Source organism: Stigmatopora argus, chromosome 10 (assembly GCF_051989625.1).
Source record: "Stigmatopora argus isolate UIUO_Sarg chromosome 10, RoL_Sarg_1.0, whole genome shotgun sequence".
Taxonomy (NCBI): domain Eukaryota; kingdom Metazoa; phylum Chordata; class Actinopteri; order Syngnathiformes; family Syngnathidae; genus Stigmatopora; species Stigmatopora argus.
The window spans coordinates 12,085,013-12,106,039 of record NC_135396.1 but is presented as its reverse complement, the minus strand read 5'-3'; the positions used below and the strand labels follow the sequence as shown (position 1 = coordinate 12,106,039).

The 21,027-nt window shown below is 36.6% G+C and overlaps 2 protein-coding genes across 3 annotated transcripts in view; one reads left to right on the top strand and one right to left on the bottom strand.

The window, feature by feature from the left end:
* Positions 1-689: 689 nt before the first annotated feature.
* On the top strand, positions 690-4,450 carry tekt1 (tektin 1). Its single transcript, XM_077611892.1, has 7 exons — positions 690-884; positions 962-1,127; positions 2,213-2,335; positions 2,405-2,551; positions 2,690-2,915; positions 3,756-3,952; positions 4,040-4,450. Exons 1-7 carry the CDS (start codon positions 719-721, stop codon positions 4,197-4,199), a joined length of 1,185 nt encoding a protein of 394 aa, XP_077468018.1. The 5' UTR covers positions 690-718; the 3' UTR covers positions 4,200-4,450.
* Positions 4,451-8,603: 4,153 nt separating this feature from the next.
* Positions 8,604-21,027, bottom strand: part of ecel1 (endothelin converting enzyme-like 1) — a 35,244-nt gene continuing 22,820 nt past the window's right edge. For both annotated transcript variants that reach the window (XM_077612050.1, XM_077612051.1), the window contains exons 11-19: positions 20,321-20,424; positions 19,519-19,577; positions 16,764-16,815; positions 14,589-14,656; positions 14,176-14,300; positions 13,016-13,081; positions 10,880-10,975; positions 9,953-10,029; positions 8,604-9,817 (exon numbers count right to left, since the gene is read on the bottom strand). In XM_077612050.1, coding sequence (XP_077468176.1) covers positions 9,718-9,817; positions 9,953-10,029; positions 10,880-10,975; positions 13,016-13,081; positions 14,176-14,300; positions 14,589-14,656; positions 16,764-16,815; positions 19,519-19,577; positions 20,321-20,424 — 747 coding nt within the window. In that variant the 3' untranslated portion in view covers positions 8,604-9,717. The remainder of the gene's footprint in view (positions 9,818-9,952; positions 10,030-10,879; positions 10,976-13,015; positions 13,082-14,175; positions 14,301-14,588; positions 14,657-16,763; positions 16,816-19,518; positions 19,578-20,320; positions 20,425-21,027) is intronic.

Here is a 21,027-nt window from a genome sequence, read left to right as displayed (position 1 = left end):
ATTAATCGCGTAATGAATTGACAGTTTTTAATGATAGTGGAGAAAACATTTATAAACAATAAAACATGTCCAATTGATTTTTTTGAGCCTCTTTATATAAAATATTCAGTTATAATTTTGATGTTTTTATTTAAAAATGTATTTGATTTTTTAAAAATAAAGACAAAAAGAAAACATTACAGGTTTCTTTTAATGTTTTCTTTTTGGTTAAAAAGGTAAAACAGTAACTAATATTCATTTCAGGATGGAAAATTTAATGAAAGAATAAGTAAGGGGGAAATTCCATATATATATTCTATATTTTGATGTTAAAAATGTTTTATCTTTTTCAGAAAAGGAAAACATTATTTCCTATTTTATCTTTCAATCATTTGATTTTCATTTTTAGAAGGAAATAAAGTAAATATATTTAATTTCTTTGATTTACTTTAAACTTGAAAACAGGAAATATTCTGTTTTATTTCTTTCTTGCATTGTTCACTAAAATTAACTAAAAAATACCTTTGGGGGGAATTTTAAAATATTTATTTAATCTCTAAAATAAAAGAAAATAGTAAATATTTTCTTTAACAACTGAAATTTATCATGAACATGAAGTCAAAATGACAAAATTTTGCCATGCGTATGCATGTACTGTTTACTGCAGAATAGATCCACACTATTTAGCTGATTTCTTTTTCTGTTGATTTGCTTAGTGGCCCACTCCATTTGTTGAAGGATGTCTACACGGGGGAAGAATACCTATCTGCTGGATGGCTCAACTCTGGAGAGTATTAATGTCATTAGAAACCAATCAAAGCTCTTTCGAGGAGAATGCGCGAGACTGATTGAGGATTGCAGCAAATCTTGCAAGCGCCTGGAGGACGATGACAGCGAGAGGTTGGGTAAGTATTATGGCACAACGGCATTCACATGGTAAGACAACGCTGCAATTCATGAGACGTTGCTTGGTGTTGCACAGATCACCGCGTCCGAGACATTCAGTTTGTGAAGGAGGAGCTGGAGCAGAAGTTGGAGGAGAATGTTTTGGAGACAGAGCGTCTCATTCAACTTCAGAACAGAGTGACGAAAGCCATTCAGTTGTGCAAAGAGCCTCTTAGAATCACTCTTCTCTGTATAGAAGAAAGGTGAGTCAAATTAAGTCGTTAAAATTGTGATATTGAGGTGATCTTTGACCATTTAAAGCAAAATGTGTGTTCACCCCTTTGGTCTCCTCTTGTATTTTCACTGACCATCGTGATTGGTGTGTTCATTTTCATGAGACTCCTCTTTTAGGTTTCCTTATTAGTCATCTGAAAACTGAATATCCCTCCGAATTACAAACATGCCTTAAATTCAATTTCGAGTTGGGTTCAAATTGTTTTAATGTTGTGGGGACTAAAAACGGTTTATGGGAAGAAAGAAGTCGCAAGATTTACCATAAATTTCATTTCCTAATGATGTGAAGTAGTTACATGCAATGACTATGTGCAACTAAACCAAGAGTGGGCAAACTAAGGGGCCACATTGGATGCGGGCTTTTGTTCCAACCTCTAAAGAAGACACATTACCACACATCTGGTATCTTAGAAGTCGGGGTTAGTGATCAAATCGTTAAAAATGTATCTAATTTCTCTGTGCAGACAAGGCAATATAGTCAACAACAACAACAACAACAACAGGAGTACACCAAACTCCAATGTGGCACATTAATACTTCTATCCTTTAAAAACATTACAACGTACCATTCTTCTTGGCTTAGCAGAACCAAAAAAGTGCAAAGAGTGCTCTGAAAGGATAGCATTGTATCTTTGTAGCTTGAAATGAATTGCATGATGTAGTAGCCATGGAGTGACTTGTATGAATCGAGGATAGAAGTGGCAATATTGCAACTGCGTTTTTATTTAACGGGTGGCCATGTTGGATAGGCTCATGGTTAGATGTTTTGGGGGCAAAGTTAAAGTACCAGATGAAAGATGGCGAGTACTATAACTGATAGAACAGTGATGAGGATAGCGCTGCCAGGCTAGAGAGTTGAGAAAAACCAAACAGAAGATAGACAACCGGGCAGTCTGTGTTCGAGAGGTGGATGCAGAAGAAAGGCATAAATGGAAATGGACAAACTGGAAGGGCCAAAAGACAGACATAATTCTACAGGTTATATTTGGGGGATGAAGGATTATATATGCTGAGAGCAAAGGGTTTAATGTAAAGTACTAATGCCTGTGCGCAGAAATAAACCCTCTGAGAAGGTGAATGATCAAGTGAGCAGAGACCTGCTGAAGGAAGGTGACCTCACCAAGGGAGTCATGGCCCTCATGCAGCGTGTCATGAAGCAGATCACTGAGCAAATACGGTAAGGAATCACTTGGAAAAATAATCAACCCTAAGTGTGCGTTTGTATTTATTCCATTTCACCGCCCAGGTTAAACCAAACGGCCAAATTTCAACTTGAACAGGACCTCAAGGGGAAATATGTGGCACAAGACTTGGATACCTCGTGTGCCGCAATGACTCCAAATTCCCTTATCAACAAGGGAAAAATGTTAAATGCCAATAATGCTGCTTCAGGGTAAACATCCAAGCTCTTCTTGTTTATTCCCTTTGTAATTTGAGTTTGACAACGATCTGTCTCAATCATTGATTTAGCCTAGAAATATTTACTGTGTACTCAAATAATAAGAGTTTTGACAATGTCATCATTTTGCAGTTCTTTTGTGACACCTGTTCAGTGGGGGAACCACTCTGATTTCAACATCGCCAAAGCGGAGCAGCAGAAGAAAAATGCCATCTCCTTGAGGGCCCTGGTGGAGTCTCTATTGGCACAGACTTCCGCCGACATGCAAAAGCAGTTCGACGCGACAACAGCGGCCTTTCAGTTCAACATCAAGCAGCTCAAGACTGTCAAAAGCCACATGGAAGAGCAACTTACTAAGGCAGGGCCATCACTGAATTTTTTTATCTACTGGAAGTGAAAAACAAATGCAAAACATATCCCCCAAACATTCGGGCTCTCCGTTTACAGAAATATTTTTCAAAATTTGGGATCACTACTTTGATACTAAAGATATATTATTGAAACCTGCCTGTGCACCAATCGGTATGTGTTTGGTAAGGTACCGGTAACTCAGATATAACAATTTTGGCACTATGCAGTGGAATCGGCAACTTGGTAATATTCAGCGCACCCTTTAATATTTTCCATTTACATTTTGCTTGTACTCCTTTGTCCCAAAAAATTAAAATATTATCGTGGTAGCGACTGTTCTTGGGTTGGCAGATGAGTTTTATTCATCATCTGAGTTCTCTGATTCCCAATTGGATTGCAATGTGGCATTGGCGTCCACCATGGTGTGTTGCATTCAGCTCTACGTGTGGTTTTTCACCTTGTGTGAAGTGACAATGTTTGCAGGAAAAAAATTTTATTTCTGCATTTTTTTTGCACTTTTTTGTGATTTATTGAGCAAATCCCATTGTCATTTATGGGAAAACTATCCCAAATGAATGACACAAAGATCACATTGAGCAATGCATTTTGAGGAAATCCTCAAGTGACGCTTTCCACCATCTACTTGTTATCCTCATATACTGTACTACTACTAGCCAAGAACTCAAACTGGTATCACTGGTGACCAATCTGAGATTCCCAAGATTTTGCCCCATAATAAAAACACCTGATAGCTACGTCAGGGAAATTCAGTTCTCTTTCTGAACCCGAGTGTGGAAAGTGTTAAACCAAGCTACCGGGATTTGACATGCCTGTTGTTCTGCGCTAGGTTGTGTCGGAGTTTGCCAGTCAGCAGAAAAATCGAGAGGATCTCATCGTGGCTGTCACAGCAAATGACCGTTTTCTGAGTTTGGCTCAGAAAAGGCTGAGTGTGCGTAAGCAGAGGCCCACTAAAGAGCATTGCCACGATCCGGCACAATCACAACTCCTCGCAGAAGTCGGTCAGCTTTCTTTTCAAATCTCCAAGTACGTCCAGTCAGGACATGCTCATCTCGTGTTATCGATCTAATTACATTTTTTGGGGTGTTAATTCCTACTTTTCTCCATTGTCAGGTTGCACGCGACAGTTGATCAGTCCGAAGAGCAACAGAGGGCGCTGGTGCGCTGCCAGCTGGAACTACGACATAATATTGAGGTCAAAGACAGGCTCCTGTATGTTGACGAAGTCATCTGCAGCCAGCTCCGTAAATCTATTGTCATACACAAGTTCTGACCAAGCGCCGTCCTCCACGCACGCATCATTATTTGACAACACCAGAGTCAAAGTCTCTATATACACGAATATAATATGTGAGCTACTTCAGAATAACACTTACCTTGTGAAGAGTTTATACACGCTTGAATTCATTATTTTTAGATATCAATAGACATAAAACTTCATGACCTGCTGTAACTAGATGACTTCAGCAAAACGTCATGATGAGGAGAGTTCGAATCTTCCAAGAGTGCTCACTAATTATCAATGATAAGAATGATGAGCGATGAGCACGCCGGACATACATTTCTAAGATCGAGGGTTCCTGCATGGAGTTTGCATGTACTCCTTGGGCCCGTGTGGGTTTTGAACACTAAATTGGGTATAAGTGTGAATGGTTGTCTTTTTGCTTGTGCCCTGTGATTGGTTGGCCACCACTTCAGGGTGTCTCCCCGCCTGCTACTCAAAATTGGCTGGGATAGGATCCAGCACCCCTGGAATCGTTGTGAGAAGGAATTCCATATGTAATATGCAGCACTTGAAACACACCATTTTGTCCACCAGCTTTTCATCATTATAATGATTAACAATGTTATTATTTTTATCATGTCGGGACTATAAATGTATCATGGTTGAAAATTTCAATGCATGCCAGCAGATATGGAGATTTTCTTACAAATTCTATTTTTACTCCCGCCTGCTGCCCACAGTTGGCTTGGATAGGCTCTAGCGCCCCTGTGATCCCCGTGAGAATAAATTAATTCCATTTGTAATTGTCACGTTATCGGGGTTGGTGGATGGGTGTGTTATCCTTGAGTGCGTAATTTGTATGCTTGGCTTCCCTTTCTTTGTCATCAACCCCTGTCTGTGTATATAAACCATGTGTTCTGGCATGTCTGGTTGTGGGAGTATTTTTTCCTGTTTTCCTGTACTGAATTGAGTGAGTAGTGTTTTGCCTCTTTGTTTGGTGTGCGTCTCCTCCGTTTAGTTTTTATTAAGTTAAACTTTGTCCCAGTTTTTATTATTTTGTAGGATTATTTTGGCTTTAAAATACTAAGTTGTGCAACCAACACTTCGCTCCTGTTTTTTCTGCTTCCCCATCCTGGGTTCGACTCTGCTGCTGTGCAGCCGAGGCTTATTCATGAAGTAATAATGTGTTTTTAAACTTTAAATTTGATTAATTACTTCAACCCCTAAAAAACGTTCTTTGCACATTAAAATGACTGCATGAAATACCTTTGTTGAAGCAAATATTCAGACTTCAAAATTATTTATTCCCTGTTATATTATGAGATTTTTTCTTTTCTTTGATATGTCTGGGTGAAGCACTTTTTGACATTGCAAAAATGAAATAAATAAAACTTAACATACATATTTAAACCCTTTCATCCATGATTTTTTTTTTTTTTAACATTCGCTGGGCACTCATTTAATTCATTAGCTGCCATTGAGGGCGGTGGACGTCAGATCAATTTTGAAGGGAGGGACAAATGAATGAACTTTCTCCCGGTGAAAATGGATTGGACGTCTAGTGCAGTCAATGGCACTGAAGGAAGAGCACCCAGTCTTCCCAGTTTGAACATCTATCGTCATCAATGGCAAGCAATGAGTTTAATATTATGGAAAAATAATAATTAAAAAAACAATTATAGTAAGTTGCACAAGGAGCCGTAATCAATTTGTATTTCTGTCATTTTAATGTAATTCCCAATTTCTGTGTTTTTATTAACGTTTTAATTTTTATATGAATTTATAATTAGAAGTGAGCCTTTTGAGGATAAGATATGAATAAGTGAATTAGTAATCTCATCTCATTTAATTTATAAGGTATAAATTAAGAGTATATAATTGTAGAAAATGTTTTTTAATCGCCAAAAAACAGTCACGCGCTTACAAAATCAAAACAAATACTATGTTGCTCTTCAAAGGGTTAAAGGGCAACTTTTGAATCCGACTTATTGACGAGAATGGTCAAAAAAACTGAAAATTGTTTCCATTTGTCTCCCGTCAGGTGACAGAACTCTTATTGTACTAACGCTAACAATTAAAAATCAAAATAGAATACTAAACGGACGGGTCGAAGCGACTGTAGATTGGCATTTTTACCAGCGGAGGTCGCTCTTGTCCCACATAAGCAGAAACCGAATTTCAGCATGAAACCACATCGTTGCATTTATTATAAATCGGTTTAGCCCCAATGGATGCGACTATGAGACATTTATGTGGTGGTGCTGACACATTAATTATGAAGTAGAGTATTTGATGGTAGGTTCAAGGATCAAACACCATTTGTATTTTTATCATTGATGAATAGGTGAACATATGGACTCAATCCTTTAGATAAGGTCAGATAAACCTCACCACGAAAAATAAGTGCATTTTTACAGGAGTTCCTTTCTAGGAAAAAAGCAGTCCTCACTTTTGTGATTTTGTAATTAAAAAAAGAACTTTATCACACGATAGTTAAAAGTTACTGTGCATTTTATCACTGATCTCCCAACATGAATGTGTGATATATACACCCGATCAATGTTTCCTCTAATTTTTCATATATCTGTGCATACAGACAACCTACCTGAGCACACTGACGACCAGTCAGTCCAACATCAGAACTGGTCGCTATGGTCACACACACTAGTATGACGTCTGCATCACCAGGTGCATTTTTACTACCCATTAATGATCTAGCCCTAACATTTAATAATTAATATCCATACATAAACATAAAGAATATAACAATGATACTAGAATTTGCAGAAATCTGACTTACCTTATTTTTCGCGTCTGTCGTTGAGGTCGTCTGATTTCACTACAAATGTCCATTTTTCCATCGAAAAACTCGCTCAAAACTTTACCTCTGCTGCATGTTTTGCAGAACAGACCTTTCACACTCGTAAAACAAATTATGTTCCCCAGTTACAATGCTTGATCTTCTATTTGCACATACTCCGACAGCCATTTTCAACTTAAAAGACGCACAGATCTTTTTAACGCCGGTTTGGGAAGTAGATATATCACATGCACGTTAGCTGAGTTAGCTTTAGCTTCATGCGCAAGTGCGGTCAATGCCGTGATTGGCTGCGTAGGGTGATTGCATCGCATCCAATGATTGGCTGGAGACCTGCCACTCAATGAATTTCACAGTAAAATGATACAGAAAAAAATTGTGCAATATATATAGGTATATGTATGTGTATATATATATATATATATATATATATATATATATATATATATATATATATATATATATATATATATATATATTGCACAGTTGCAGAGGGAACGTTGCACCTGATGGGATTTTATTTTATTGTATTTGCTATTACGTATATATTAGTAAGTTTTGTCAAAAGAGCTGTGCTTAAAAAAAATAAAAAAATCCCCACTCTGCTTTCTAGCAACATATAGTTACTTATCCCTTCAATTATTTGTTAGAGGGTAAAATATGCAAATTAGTATGTGAGCACTGTGTTATATTCCACTTTGAAATGAAGTGCTGAAAACATTTTGAATTTAGCTGGAAAACTTCACTTTCATAGAAGACAGACAAGTTGAGATGAAACTGTAGGGAGATAAATTAAACGATCTTGATTGTTTGTCCTCAAAATGAGGAAACTCCAAAAGTTCCTCCTGACGCAGATGTCAAACATAGATTAGATTTTGAAAGCTTATACATCAACCCACTAAAAACCTTGTTATCTTGGAGTTTTGCAGAGCTTGGCAGCAGTTTTATTGTGACCATCACCACCCCCAAGACGAGGGAGAGGTTGTGCTTATCAAGTTTTGAAGGGCAGCTCTTTCTTATAAGGCATCCATTTATGATAGTAAAGTTACAGAAACGTCACAGGGCTTTTTAACCATTTTTATATGAATGTTTATCTCTTTTGGTTGTTCAATAGTCCCAAAAACAAAACATGCAGCAGGTATTTGCCTGGTGAATGACCTTTTAGAGATCAGCTAAATGCCGTGTTGACATATCTAATAATGACCAACTGATTTACATCCTGCATTTTGTTTGTTAAAAAAGACCAAGTATAGTTGAGCTTTTATTTGTTTTAAAAAATTAGCATCTAGAATAAGGCTTTTATTTGTTAAAAAATGACCACGTAAAGTTGGCCTTCTTTTCGTTCAAAAAAAAATAGACCATGTATATATATATATAGTAAGGCCTTTATTTGTTACTAAAGGCCATTGAAGTAAGGCATTTTTTGTTAAAAAAAAAACATTTATAGTAAGGAAAAATTAACATAACATGGTCAGAGAGGGAAAAAAAGTGCGACTTATAGTCTGGAAAATACGGTAACAGTCAAACTTGATAAAGAGAGGTCCCCTTCCATCTGTGAACTGGTTGCGATGACCACTGCTAAAAGACATCAACTGTGGGCACACATGCTACAATGACCCAAAGCTACACAAACGTGACACCGGAATTTGATTGTATTTATTCAAACATTGAACAGCAACCATCGAGAGGAAGCGATAGCCCACAATTAAATTTGCAGTTGTACAGTCATGTCTTGGATGGGTGACGTGTATGCGTGTTCGAGTGAGCTGTGGGGTGCAAAATATCAAAGGGCGGGAACATGCTCTTTTCCGCAAAACTAACCATACAACGATAACACCTGACTCACATTTGGTGTACAAAAGCATTTTCTTTAAAAGGACACTGGCACCACTTTGCATGTACCGTGTTATAATCTGTTGTTAGCTGAGTTCAACATAACCCAATCAAATGCACTGCTTCTCTCTCGTTTACCGGGTTAAGTTTCGGGCCCAATCAGGATCTTTTGATGTACAAATACCAGTTGTTCAATTTGAGCAATGAGTTGAGAGTTGTACCGACTTCTCGCGCTACATTTCCTGAGAAAAACGACAATACTAATGACTTTTCCCTTTACAAAAAGATACAACACTCGACAGCGCTTAAAAAGGTACAAATACTGTAACAAGAGTACAATGCAGGCAAACGATACATCGGTCATGACAGTGAGCTTGGTGCTCTAAACCACACGAGCAAGAGCCAACTTGAATACAGTACAGAACTGAGAGAGAGGCAACATTCAGCCACGCATAAACAATGCAGTCTCAGAAAGACACCGGCTTCAGTCTGTGGTGAAATCACCCCTTGACCTCTTCTGATATGCTGCCAATTTTCTAGTCGATGCATCAGAGGATCAATGTTTGAAAAAATGTATTATTCAGTAAAAAAACAAGAAAGAAAAACACCTGCTGTATGAAATACATAATGATGGTTGCTGCAATAGAAAAATATAAATGATTTGAAAAAAAGAAATCCAAAAATCAAATATAAAAATATAGATATCATCAATAATACAAGTAATGTGCATGAATAATGAGGCTAGTGTGGTTAGTAGACAATGCTTTCTTTGGCTGGTGAATTAATGAGTTAATTCTATATTTTTACACTGCTTAAAGTGAAAGGATGAGGTTTCATCCTCGGGATGAATGGGGTCCATTTTCCTGTGACAATTGAGAGCTGGTTGTGTGTCCAAAAGAAGCATTAACAGGGAGGTCACCATACCGAACATTTGTCAACGGGATTCATGGGGGTTCCCTTTGGACAGTGGAAAACGCGGGAAAACTCATTGAATTGAGAAACGCTTCCAATCACCCTGAAAGGTGAGAAATGTATAATATATTAGCACAAGGCAAAATAAAATTCCAGTCAATTAAACATATCTATAACTTCCTAATGATTCCATCTATGCAGTGTTTACTCAAGTGTGAATTAGATGTGTTCACGGTACCTGTAGTGTTCTGGTGCATGTTTATCCGTTAACAACTGCAAGTAAATAGACTGAGATCTTCTCTTCATACACCAGTTCTGGAATTCAGATGGAAATTGAATAAAATAAAATAATTTGCAATAGAAATGGATTAGAACGATACAGTTGAGACCAGGGTTATTAGTGTAAGTCATCGGGTGATTAGGTTTGTTTGAAAAGCAAACTTTCAAGTGGAGGCTAATAAATAAAAAATAAAAGCGATTTATAACCCAATGCACTTTGTTTATGGATCATGATTGGTTCATCTTTGCATGAAATTCCCTTTAGCACAGCTTCATCTAGTTCCCATGTGTCAAAGTGGCGGCCCAGGGGCCAAATCTGGCCCTCCGCATCATTTTGTGTGGCCCGGCAAAGTAAATCATGAGTGCCGACTTTCTGTTTTAGGATCAAATTCAAATGAAGAGTATAGATGTTTATTAAATTTCCAGATTTTCCCCCTTTTAAATCAATAATTGTAATTTTTTATTCAAAATTTTGTGTTTTTAGTTAAAAATCATTTTGTAAAATCTAAAAATATATATAAAAAAAGCTAAAATAAACATTGTTTTAGATCTATAAAAACTGAATATTCAGGGCTTTTAATCCATTTATAATTTTTTTTTAAATATTATATCTAAAATGGTCCAGCCCACGTGAAATCAAGTTGACGTTAAAGCGGCCCGCGAACCAACCCGAGTCTGACACTCCTGATCTAGTTGATGTATAGCTGTCTAACAAAATCCCAAACTACTGCTACTACCACCAAAACCACCATAACCAACCACCACTACTACTACTTCAGCGTTTTAGAATCCGATGCGCCTTATATGTGAAACAAATTTTAAGATAGGCCATTCATTGAAGGTGGCCTTGTAGTACGGAAAATACAGTAAGCAGAAGATTTGGTACCTGTGCGAAGGAAATGAAGAAGAGTTGTTCATGTGTATATTTGAGTCCTGGCAGGGGCCTCTCAGGGCCATGGTCTCTCACCCACTTCTGATATGCCTGCACAGAGTGATTGGGGTTAGGAATGAGACAGAGGTTCAAATCCACGAGCAGCTCACCAAAGTAGAGGTTCCCACACCCGGCATACAGTCAAGTAAATTGACAGGATTGTTTGGTTTACTGTTAAGAGTCTATTAATAATTTATAATCATTAAAATCCTTTAAATCAGATTATGTCATTGTCATTTTACATGTAAAAAGGAAGACCGTTTTCTGACAAATTGCAGATCTAACAAGTAACCAAATTAGGATAAATTCATGGAGGAATTTAAATAAAAGACCATGTATTTTAAAATTATCACTGTATGCAGCTGTCAGATATGCCGTTTGACATCCACAAAAATGTCCATAAAGAAGAAAGAAATCCTTCTGGATTTTCACTTTCAAATGCACTTTACAAATTCAGGCAAAGCTTGTACTAAATGAAACAAATGTATGATAAATGATCATAATGAGCGCTCCTACAACAGTCATAAAATAAGTAAGCAACTGTACTAAGTAATTGAACCCGAAACAGCTACAGATGTGTATAATAAGCAAGTTTTTGCATTTCGGTACTCCGAGCTAATGTTTTAAATATCATTTTAAGCCTTATTTGTACACTGGCTTTTAGTTAATATCATGTATAGGCAATTATTGCCGCCACCTTCGCCATCAGGACTCATTTTTTAATACTCTGCCTAGTGCAGTGAACTAGCCTTCACTCCGCCTCACATACTGCTGCGACAAAGTCAATGGCTTTGTCAGAATGTCAACCGTTAGTCAGCTGGTGGCGCTTTGCCATCTCCTCTTCAGTGTATTTTGTTTGTGGTGGCTGGCTGCTTCTTTTCAATAATGGAAGCAGCAACCACATTCTGGAAAGAAGCAAGAGTCCTTATCTCCCACTGCACTGATACAACAGTACACCCTGTGTATGTGGTGAATGTTCACATCACAAATGGCAGACAACACTTATTCACATAGCAATCGAGTGAGTGCTACTTAACAAAAGATCAAGCTTTTATATAACACTAATCTGTGCATCAAACAACACTCAATTAACTTGTACAAAGCCACCACTGTCTAATTTAACCAAACCCTCCCGCCACAACCACTTTAAGACAAGTACTCATTGCATTATCATTTTGTGGAGATGGATATAATTACAAAACAGCAAAACTATTACTTGTTAGTTAGAGGAGCAGCATTCCTAATTGCCCACATATATCCCGCCACCTCCATATAAAACACAGTAGCTGACATTTTCATCAGACGTTAAGACTAATAATACCCTTTGCTAATTATAATTCATGCAAGCATCTCAACTCTTCTTTCCTTTTGGCTTTGACACAATAATAATTAAATGCCACTTCGTGGTTAAGTCCGATGTTTTTTCTATTTTTACGTTTTCTATAAAAGAAAATGTTCCTTCCACAACAACATTTTTGCCAATTTTCCAATGTTTCAAATCAAATCCTATCACAATCATCCCATTCCATCTATGATTTAATTTGATCAGATTTGCAAGACAATTTGTGTCGAAAATGCTCAAGCAATTTTAGTTGGTCCTTCTTGCTCACTTCTGCAAACAGCTCATTAAAATGTGGTGAACTGGATTAATTTGTAATATTTTACGTTTAAACTTAAACTCTTCTCCGGCTGTTGGCGAGTCGGTGTCTAGAAAGCACAAATAGAGTAAGACATAATAATATTAAAATAAAAGCTACGATGCGTCAATGCGTTATATTTCAAAAGAAATTTCAATCAAAACACGGATAAGAAATCTCAATAGGTTGCACACTCATCTTGCCCACTCACATGCATGAATCATTGGAAAAAATTCAAATTCCACACAAAGCATCTTTAAGGTGTCTGGGTCTGATTTGTTCAAGTCTTCTAAAGCCCACCAAAACCTCTGCAGGCAGGGTATGGCTCAGAATTCATAAACAGAAAAGACTTATTCATATAATGTGAATCGTATATCCTTAGTTCCTCTGCATATTATATTACTATGGCATTTATTTATGATTTATCAGTATGACATGAACTAAAAATACTCACATAGTATGACAGCTTGAGTCCTCCCATGTCTGCTATGTTCTCCCCCAGCGTCAAGCGACCGTTAACCTATGATCAAATATAACAAATTTGAATTTGAGAAGACAAACCCCAAAATATTAACCTTCTCATTTTGGTTAATTGGTGGTAATCAGTGTGTATTTGCTTTTATTCATCTTTTTTTTTTTTAGCTTAGTTTTCTTTAAATTGTATTGATTGATAAATGTATTTATTATTATATAAAACATCTTTAAAAAACGTAATTATTAGTACCAGTAATGAAAAACGCTAATAAAGAATTAAGTATTTTTTAATGGAAAATAGTCACATACAATATAAAGGTTTAAAGGTCTTAAATGTAAATAAATAAATGGCCAATAAGTGTCACTTTCTCTAAAGGGTTAAAAGCCTTAAGGGTTTGATTTTTTCTAGTTAAATAGGCTGCAATAAAATATATAATAGTGCATCCTTTCATTCTATGGCGTGACTTACTTAGGCTTCTAGTCCCCAAAAATACAATAATTGACAATCCACAAGATGATTAAACAAATGCAAATTTCAGCTCAAAACAGTCTCACAAAAAAGAGGGAGGAATTTGGTTCAGTATTTAGCAAGTATAGTCCTTAAAACCTATCATGAAATCCTCATGATAAATTGAGAACCCAATCAGTATAAATTGTTGATGAATCTGATCGACAACTGCATGGCCAGTGATAATTTGAAAATGCGTCAATGAGCACAACCGTGATGTGGCGGACAACTACCATCCAAAGGAAAAGTGGATTAGTTAAGCAAATGAGGCTGAATTGAAGTGCGTTATGTGGTTGCAGACAAGCCTAGGCACTGTTGATTCTCTATCAACTGCTTTGTGGTCCAAAAGTACACATTAAAAGAGCATCTGTTATCCCTTTTACTCAAATGCAAAATGAATAATAACTACTCCAAGTTTTTGGCAGTCTCATAAAAACATACACTTGGGTCCTTTCTTATCCGTCGACCCAGGTCAGCATTCATGCATCGGCTTGTGATTAAGCAACACTGAATTACAGCTATTTAGAGGTTTGATTTTGTTCTTCATATTCTTTCTCCACTTCAAAATTCTGTTCCAAGAAACACCCTCCTTTGAAAATGGAGAGGCCATAGACAAAGTGATCAAAACTCACCCTCTGATTGTAAACTGTGAAATTATCGTAGAGTTTGACGATGCATTCAGTCTTCTTCTGGAAATTTCTGTAACTGTTCTCAGTCCACCACTGCTGGAGGTTTCCTTGGCGATCATACTGCCCCCCTTGGAATGAGGATTATTGTTGAAAAGGTATGCAATAATTGGATTGGATAACTCTATTCATCCCGTATTCGGGAAATTTCATTGTGACAGTAGCAATGATGATGACAATGATACAACCACATAAGTACAATTGTATTCACGTCGACTGATGTGATTAAGTTAGACTGTGCATGATAGAAAGCTTTGAGTGTTATTTTAAAACCACAATTTTTAACGAAATAGGAAACCACAAAGCGGGGACGGAACAGTCACAACTGGAATTCTACTGGTGACACAAAGTTTTCTTACCCCAGTCATCGTACCCATGAGTTAGCTCATGGCCAATGATTGCTCCTATTCCTCCATAGTTCAAAGACCTAGCAGAAATGAAGACAATATTATTACACGAAAGATCTGCAACATTTCCACATCTGGATCAAATACACAACTCAGGAAATAAAAGTTTTACATTACCTTTGTGCGAAGCAAAAGTGTTGGAATTGAGATGGTCAATTACTTAGGTTGAAAATGATTATCCTACTATCATTATTATTATGTTGACTACTGCTTGTTATTTCGCCCACTTATTTATTTATTACTTATTTATTGATTATTTATTATTTTGATTATTTATCTGTTCATTTTTTGTTTGTTGTTGTTATTTGTATGTTCTTGACTACTTATTATGTGAATACTTATTGATTATTTATTTATTAGTTTTTGCTATCATTTATTGATTATTTATTTGTCTGTTTGTTTGTTGTTTTTATTTGTACACTAATAAAAAGCATTGAATTCAATTCAAATCAATTCAATTCAATTCCAATCAGTTCCAATCAATTCCAATCAATTCCAATCAATTCCAATCAAATCAATTCGAATCAATTCGAATCAATTCAAATAATTTCGAATCATTTCAAATCATTTGGAATCATTTCAAATCAATACAAATCAATACAAATCCATTCAAATCCATTCAAATCCATTCAAATCCATTCAAATCCATTCAATTCAATTCAATTCAATAATTTCATATTTCTTTTCTAAAGTACATGCAACACATTGTAGGTTCATTCAGTGAGTTAACTACATTTCTGGGAATGGAGGACAATGGGGACAAATATGGCAAACCATAACACACGCCCGTCTGCCATTTAATGGGAATGCGCACTGAGCCTACTCATGCAAGTCAAACACACAATTTTCTATGCAGCATAGTGCTTAACAATTTACAAACTGCACCAGAGAATGGGAGCCCGGAATGTCATTTTTCTGAAGAAATTCAATCACTCATCTTAGATCCAAATAATATACATATACAGGAAACCTTGCAGCACATAAAATGAAGGGAGTCCAATTCGAGGGCAGATTCAGGACTATTCACATGGCTACGTCTGAAAATGACTTTCTGACAGGTAGTCGATACGCTGCCTCGCAATAAGCCGGCCCCTGCCGCTAAAACTAACTGGCTGATTGAAGCTCCAATTACTGCATGTGATCATGAAGTGTGTGTGCGTGTGTGTTCATGTATGTGTGTCTATACATGTGCATGCTTGTTTGGGAATTTGGGGCTCCTAAAAACGAGGACATGTCACCACAACCATTAATTCATATTTATCAGCATGCACAGCAGCAGGTAGTGGAATTAGTGGCAATCTCCACTAATGAAGACATAAAAGTCCCCCCTAATGTTTAACACACAAACTGTTTGCCCTAATGATCTCATTTGTGAGGTGCACCAATTTGGCCTAGGTTAAATAGTTGCGCTTGTGTTAAAACCATCATGAGCAGCAGTCATATAAGTACGAGGTTAAATCTGATAAATGCTCAGTGGCGTTTCTATCGTCGCTGATGCATTTGGTTATATCACTTCTCAAAAGCACACCAAAACCAGCTCATTGGTTGAATTGATGCAATAATGGTTTGAAAATGAAGTTGAAGAAAGATAAAGAAGAAGAAGTGTATGACAGGCCATTTGCAAAGTTAATGTCATTTTAGCTGCTGCTCTGTATTTAAAATCTTAAATCTTTATTCTATAGTTCGAATAAATGAATGGAACAAAAGAGTCACATTGAAACAAAATCAAGTAGATGAAAATGGCTATTCTTAGTAACTAATAGGATATATGTCAGGTGTCGCATTCATATGTTAAAGTCTGGTGTAAAGTTAATGCATGGTAGATCACATGAAAATTCAAAATGAACAACAAAAAAGAAAAAAGATGAGTGATAGACAAGTTCAGTCCAATAACTTCAAATTCAGAGAGACGACTTAGCAATGAAACTTGTTCCTTTTAAGGCACCTTGTTCACTAATTGAGCTCTTTGTGACTCAGTCGTTAGATTGATTAAATCAGTTGTGCTGGGCTTTCTGGGAAAAAGAGGCTAGCCAGAATAATGTAGACTTTAATGATCCATGTTTTCGTAATTAATTTTCTCACTTAGTTGTAGCTGTGGGGTGAGAGATAAGCAGGACAAACACTTACTGTGGGAATTCAGGGTTGTACAAAGTGGGTTGAAGGATGCCAGCTGGGAAAACTGAAAAAGAAAACACACACCTCATGACAAACTAATTCCTCTCCTGTAGAGTGAATATAGAAACTGAGCATATCACTATTAACACGTTAGATTGTCAGTATAACATTTTGTTCACAAAACCATAACGCCTTTCCCCACATACGTCTTGTAAACCTGATGATTTTACATTTAATTTTACCCCTAACACATTTTTGTCACGGTCTCCACAGTTAAAGTCAAATGTATTAGTTTTTTTGGGATGATTTAAGTGCATTTTTATATTATATTATATATACATATATATGTATGTATATATATGTATATGTATATATATATACACATACATATATATACACATATATGTATGTATATATACATACATATACATATATATCTCCATATGTGTATGTATATGTATATATATGTGTGTATATGTATATATGTATGTATATGTATCTATATGTATATATATGTATGTATGTATGTATGTATGTATATATATATATATATATATATATATATATATATATATATATATATATATATATATATAGCACTGTATTTGAACAAAGATGCATGTGTTCATTCTGTAAAATGTGCCATTTTGTTAGAACCTGTGTGGGTGGAGGAAACTACTTTTCCCTATTTACTGTATATAGTAATTAAACTTAAGGTGATTTTGGGTCGTGCAATGAATTATAGTAAACCATGAGTACAGTGATATGGTGACACATTATGTAAAACACGCAGTGTTAAATTTTCTGTAGACTTAACATCACATAAAATAGATGTGCTGCGAGGCACACATTTAAATGCATTGAATATAATAAGGTTGCCTTTTTTGTCTTTTACATTACTTGCATGATTATTGAGATGAGGGTGTATAAAATTAATTTGAGATGGAGGCCTACTAAACCGATTCACTTCAAGGAATACATTTTGGGGGCAAATATTATCTTAAAAGAAGCCAAATAAAGTATGGTAAAAACATGAGTTTTTTTCCCTATTGCTATCAAGACACAGGCCAACTTGGGCTGAGAATTAAAAAAAAGAAAAGCTGTTTAACTGATTGCGCATATTATTGGTGGCAGTGATTAACACAACAATACACGTCATGCATTAAATTAAAGTAAAATAGCTTGAGTACTGAACCCCATCTACTGCATCCATGCTCAAAATTAATGCATGCATTGATCAAGTGCCAAATGAAATCGAATTTTTGCACAATCGGTTTACAATACTGGTTATCATCATTGGGGCAACAGGTGAGCTTTCCCTTGTCACAGCTGAGGTTTTGGCTAGAGACACATACCAACATATGCAGTGATAACGGTAGTTACAAAACTGTTCCAGAAGTGGTTTAGTGAAATTAAAAAAATAAATGAATCATTATTTTTTAACTTTTGCATTGTCTTGACTGAATGTCAATACATTTTACAGAAAACACAATTGTTTGAGTGACCCCCAAACTTTTAACAATTGTGTATTATGTATGTATCTTTTAATAGCAAGACCAAATTCAAGTTTTGATCCCCCAAACTCTGGCTACGGTTACAAGGACACATTTTTCTTAACCAGTTTAGAGTGTCGTCTGCTTTTCACCCGAGGTCAGTTGGGATAGGCTATAGCACCCCTGTTGCAAATAAGGGGTGTAGAATGGATGGACATTAATGTGGCTTAAAAGCCTGATTGGACTAAAGCTTTGTGTAATATATCATATATGATTATGTTTATATACGTATGTAATATTGTGATCTGATCAAACTCATTCCGATCAAGCTTTTACTCTGAACTAGATGGGTGGTTTATGTCAACTTATTATTTGGGAACAAACCTTCATGACTGCGCATGCCTGTGGTATCAGTGTACGTTTTTCTATTATTCGCGAAAGCCAAACATAGCGAGCAAAACACATGCCGAGAACACGACTGAACTAGTCTATATTCGTGACGAACACATAATAGTAGATGTTAAGAGATTTTAATTGTAGAAAGACTTAATAACCCGCTATGCGCGCCAGCAGTATGTTTTAAAGTAGTGTATTAGCAGCTATTTGGAATTGGACAAAATAAACAAATAAACAACCACAAAAACTGCAATTGCTACGAATAAAGTGTGTAGGAAATTAAACTGACTGTCAAAGCATCCAAAATAAGAAAAAAATGGACTGTGTGGGATATGGCTTGTCTGACCTCCTTCCACATCAGTTTATGAGAAAACCATTGATTTTCTTCAACAGCAAGGGATTTAAACAGTAGGAAGTCTAGCAGGTAATACAAGATGTACCCTTCTTGTGAATGACAAGAGAAAGACTGATGGAGAGGGGCTATTTGTATTTGAAAAGGCGTTACTGCTTGTTAGGCCTTTAGAGCGAGGTACACGCACCGACAATTTGAGCATTTTCCCCATCAAAGTCAGTAAAGGTCTAATTCTTTACGGTCTGGAAAGTCTATCTGGCAACCGAAAGAGCTTCAAGTACCATTTTTTTGTACCAGTCTAACATATTGCTCCTTTAAGTAAGAAAACCAATCAAGCATGTTTTGGACATGCATGTGAAATTCTGGAACACCAAAATCACTTGATTGAAAGGAATGTGTGCTAACGGTTCATCCACTTTGCCATTACGAGGTCTTCACCAAAGAGTGGAAAAAAATAAAATTTCAACTTTTCCCTCCTAATTAAATGAGCAATATTTCTATACTTAAGGTCTTAACAACCACTCACCCATTTGGTTCTTGTTAGGAAGGTAGTAGGCATTTAGGGCCTGTGGGGTGGGAATCCACCTGTAGAGATATCAAACCAAGCATCCCACCACACACAGGCAGACAGACAGACACCCACACACGCACAAGCAGATGTACTGAATGAAATCCCGAAACATTTCGTTTCTCATCTCTGCAAAAACCCCTGCATTCGGAGCCTGTGATCCCATAGTCACAGCTCTCTGCACTTGAAAACAAGGACAGTTCCTCTATGCTAATCCACTTGAAGCCAGACCAATCGATTCCCACCAAATTCCCCCAATGACTAACTCTGAAAGTGAATGATGCCCTTGTTCCAGAAAGGAAAGACTGATGCTTGCACGTTGGGCTGTGCAGCGTCGGAGAGAAGCGAAACACAAGACAAGACTGAGGAGCATTTATTTATTTCTCAGTGACAAGATGGAGAGATCAGGCAATGAAAGATGCACTTTTTCTGATAAAGGGGGAGTACGTGATTCAACTCTTTAGGGTATTGAGCGTGGGCTAATGGAGCAGTTGTTCTGGGCAACTTGGAATAATAATAATGTGTGTCAGTGCAGAGAATCACTCAATCCAGGAATATCAGCCAGCTGCATTTTATAAAAAAAAATGGGCTTCATGTTTCACAGCACGCTCCTGCTGTCTGGCTTCTGCAGATAAGTAACTAAATGGATCTGCTTGTGTGTTTCAATTTGAAATCTGTTTGTTTGTCACAATGGCACTAGGAAGAATATGTCAGACTAAAGAGGACATTGCAGACACATTTGCTAAAAGAGGAAACTCACACTGTCTTGTCGACTTCTTCGTGAATTTTCTTGACTGATAGCTTGATGTTGAATTTGATGCTGTTAAGAATGTTCTTGAAGTAGGTTTTCTCATCCACATCAAACTGTAAGATGTGATGACACCAATTGTTTAGTGTAGAGTACTTTGCTGTTACTTCTGATAGCAAAACAACATTCCACAATATACAGCTCATCACAATTTGAACAAAGTTGTTGGCTGAAATAAGGTGATTAACAAAAACAAACAAAATAACACATCTGTAACCTAAGCCAATTGCTCCCCTTATTAATGATTTCATTTCCCCTTAATAAGTGATAATAAATCGCACCGTGCAACGTGGCACATATTTACTGTAAATTTTTCCCCAAAGTGGACGGGGTGCCCCATCAGTCTGTGCACCTTTTGTTTGCACTAAATTCAAAGTTCTGTAGATGTCGCTGTATGACGCTGACATCTTGACTGTCTGGGTACATTGCTTGCTGACGCGCTATATTTATATAGTGAAAAGTCATGCTTAAGCATGACAATCTTGGCAGTCGACGGTGACGTTTTCGTCGACCACCAGTGACCGAGATGATCCGGATTAGAGCCGAAATGGGTAAAACGAGATCGGTTTTAGAAAAAAAAAACGCACTTAAAAAAATCCTGTACAAACATTGTTATATGGCGTACACAATTAGAAAAGATAAAAAACTTATAAAATACA

Excerpts from the sequence above, each read along its gene's own strand:
- tekt1 (XM_077611892.1), top strand. The coding sequence starts at position 719 with ATGTCTACACGGGGGAAGAATACCTATCTGCTGGATGGCTCAACTCTG. Across the intron at positions 1,128-2,212 it reads CTTCTCTGTATAGAAGAAAG|AAATAAACCCTCTGAGAAGG; the intron begins GTGAGTCAAATT and ends GCCTGTGCGCAG. Across the intron at positions 3,953-4,039 it reads CTTTCTTTTCAAATCTCCAA|GTTGCACGCGACAGTTGATC; the intron begins GTACGTCCAGTC and ends CTCCATTGTCAG.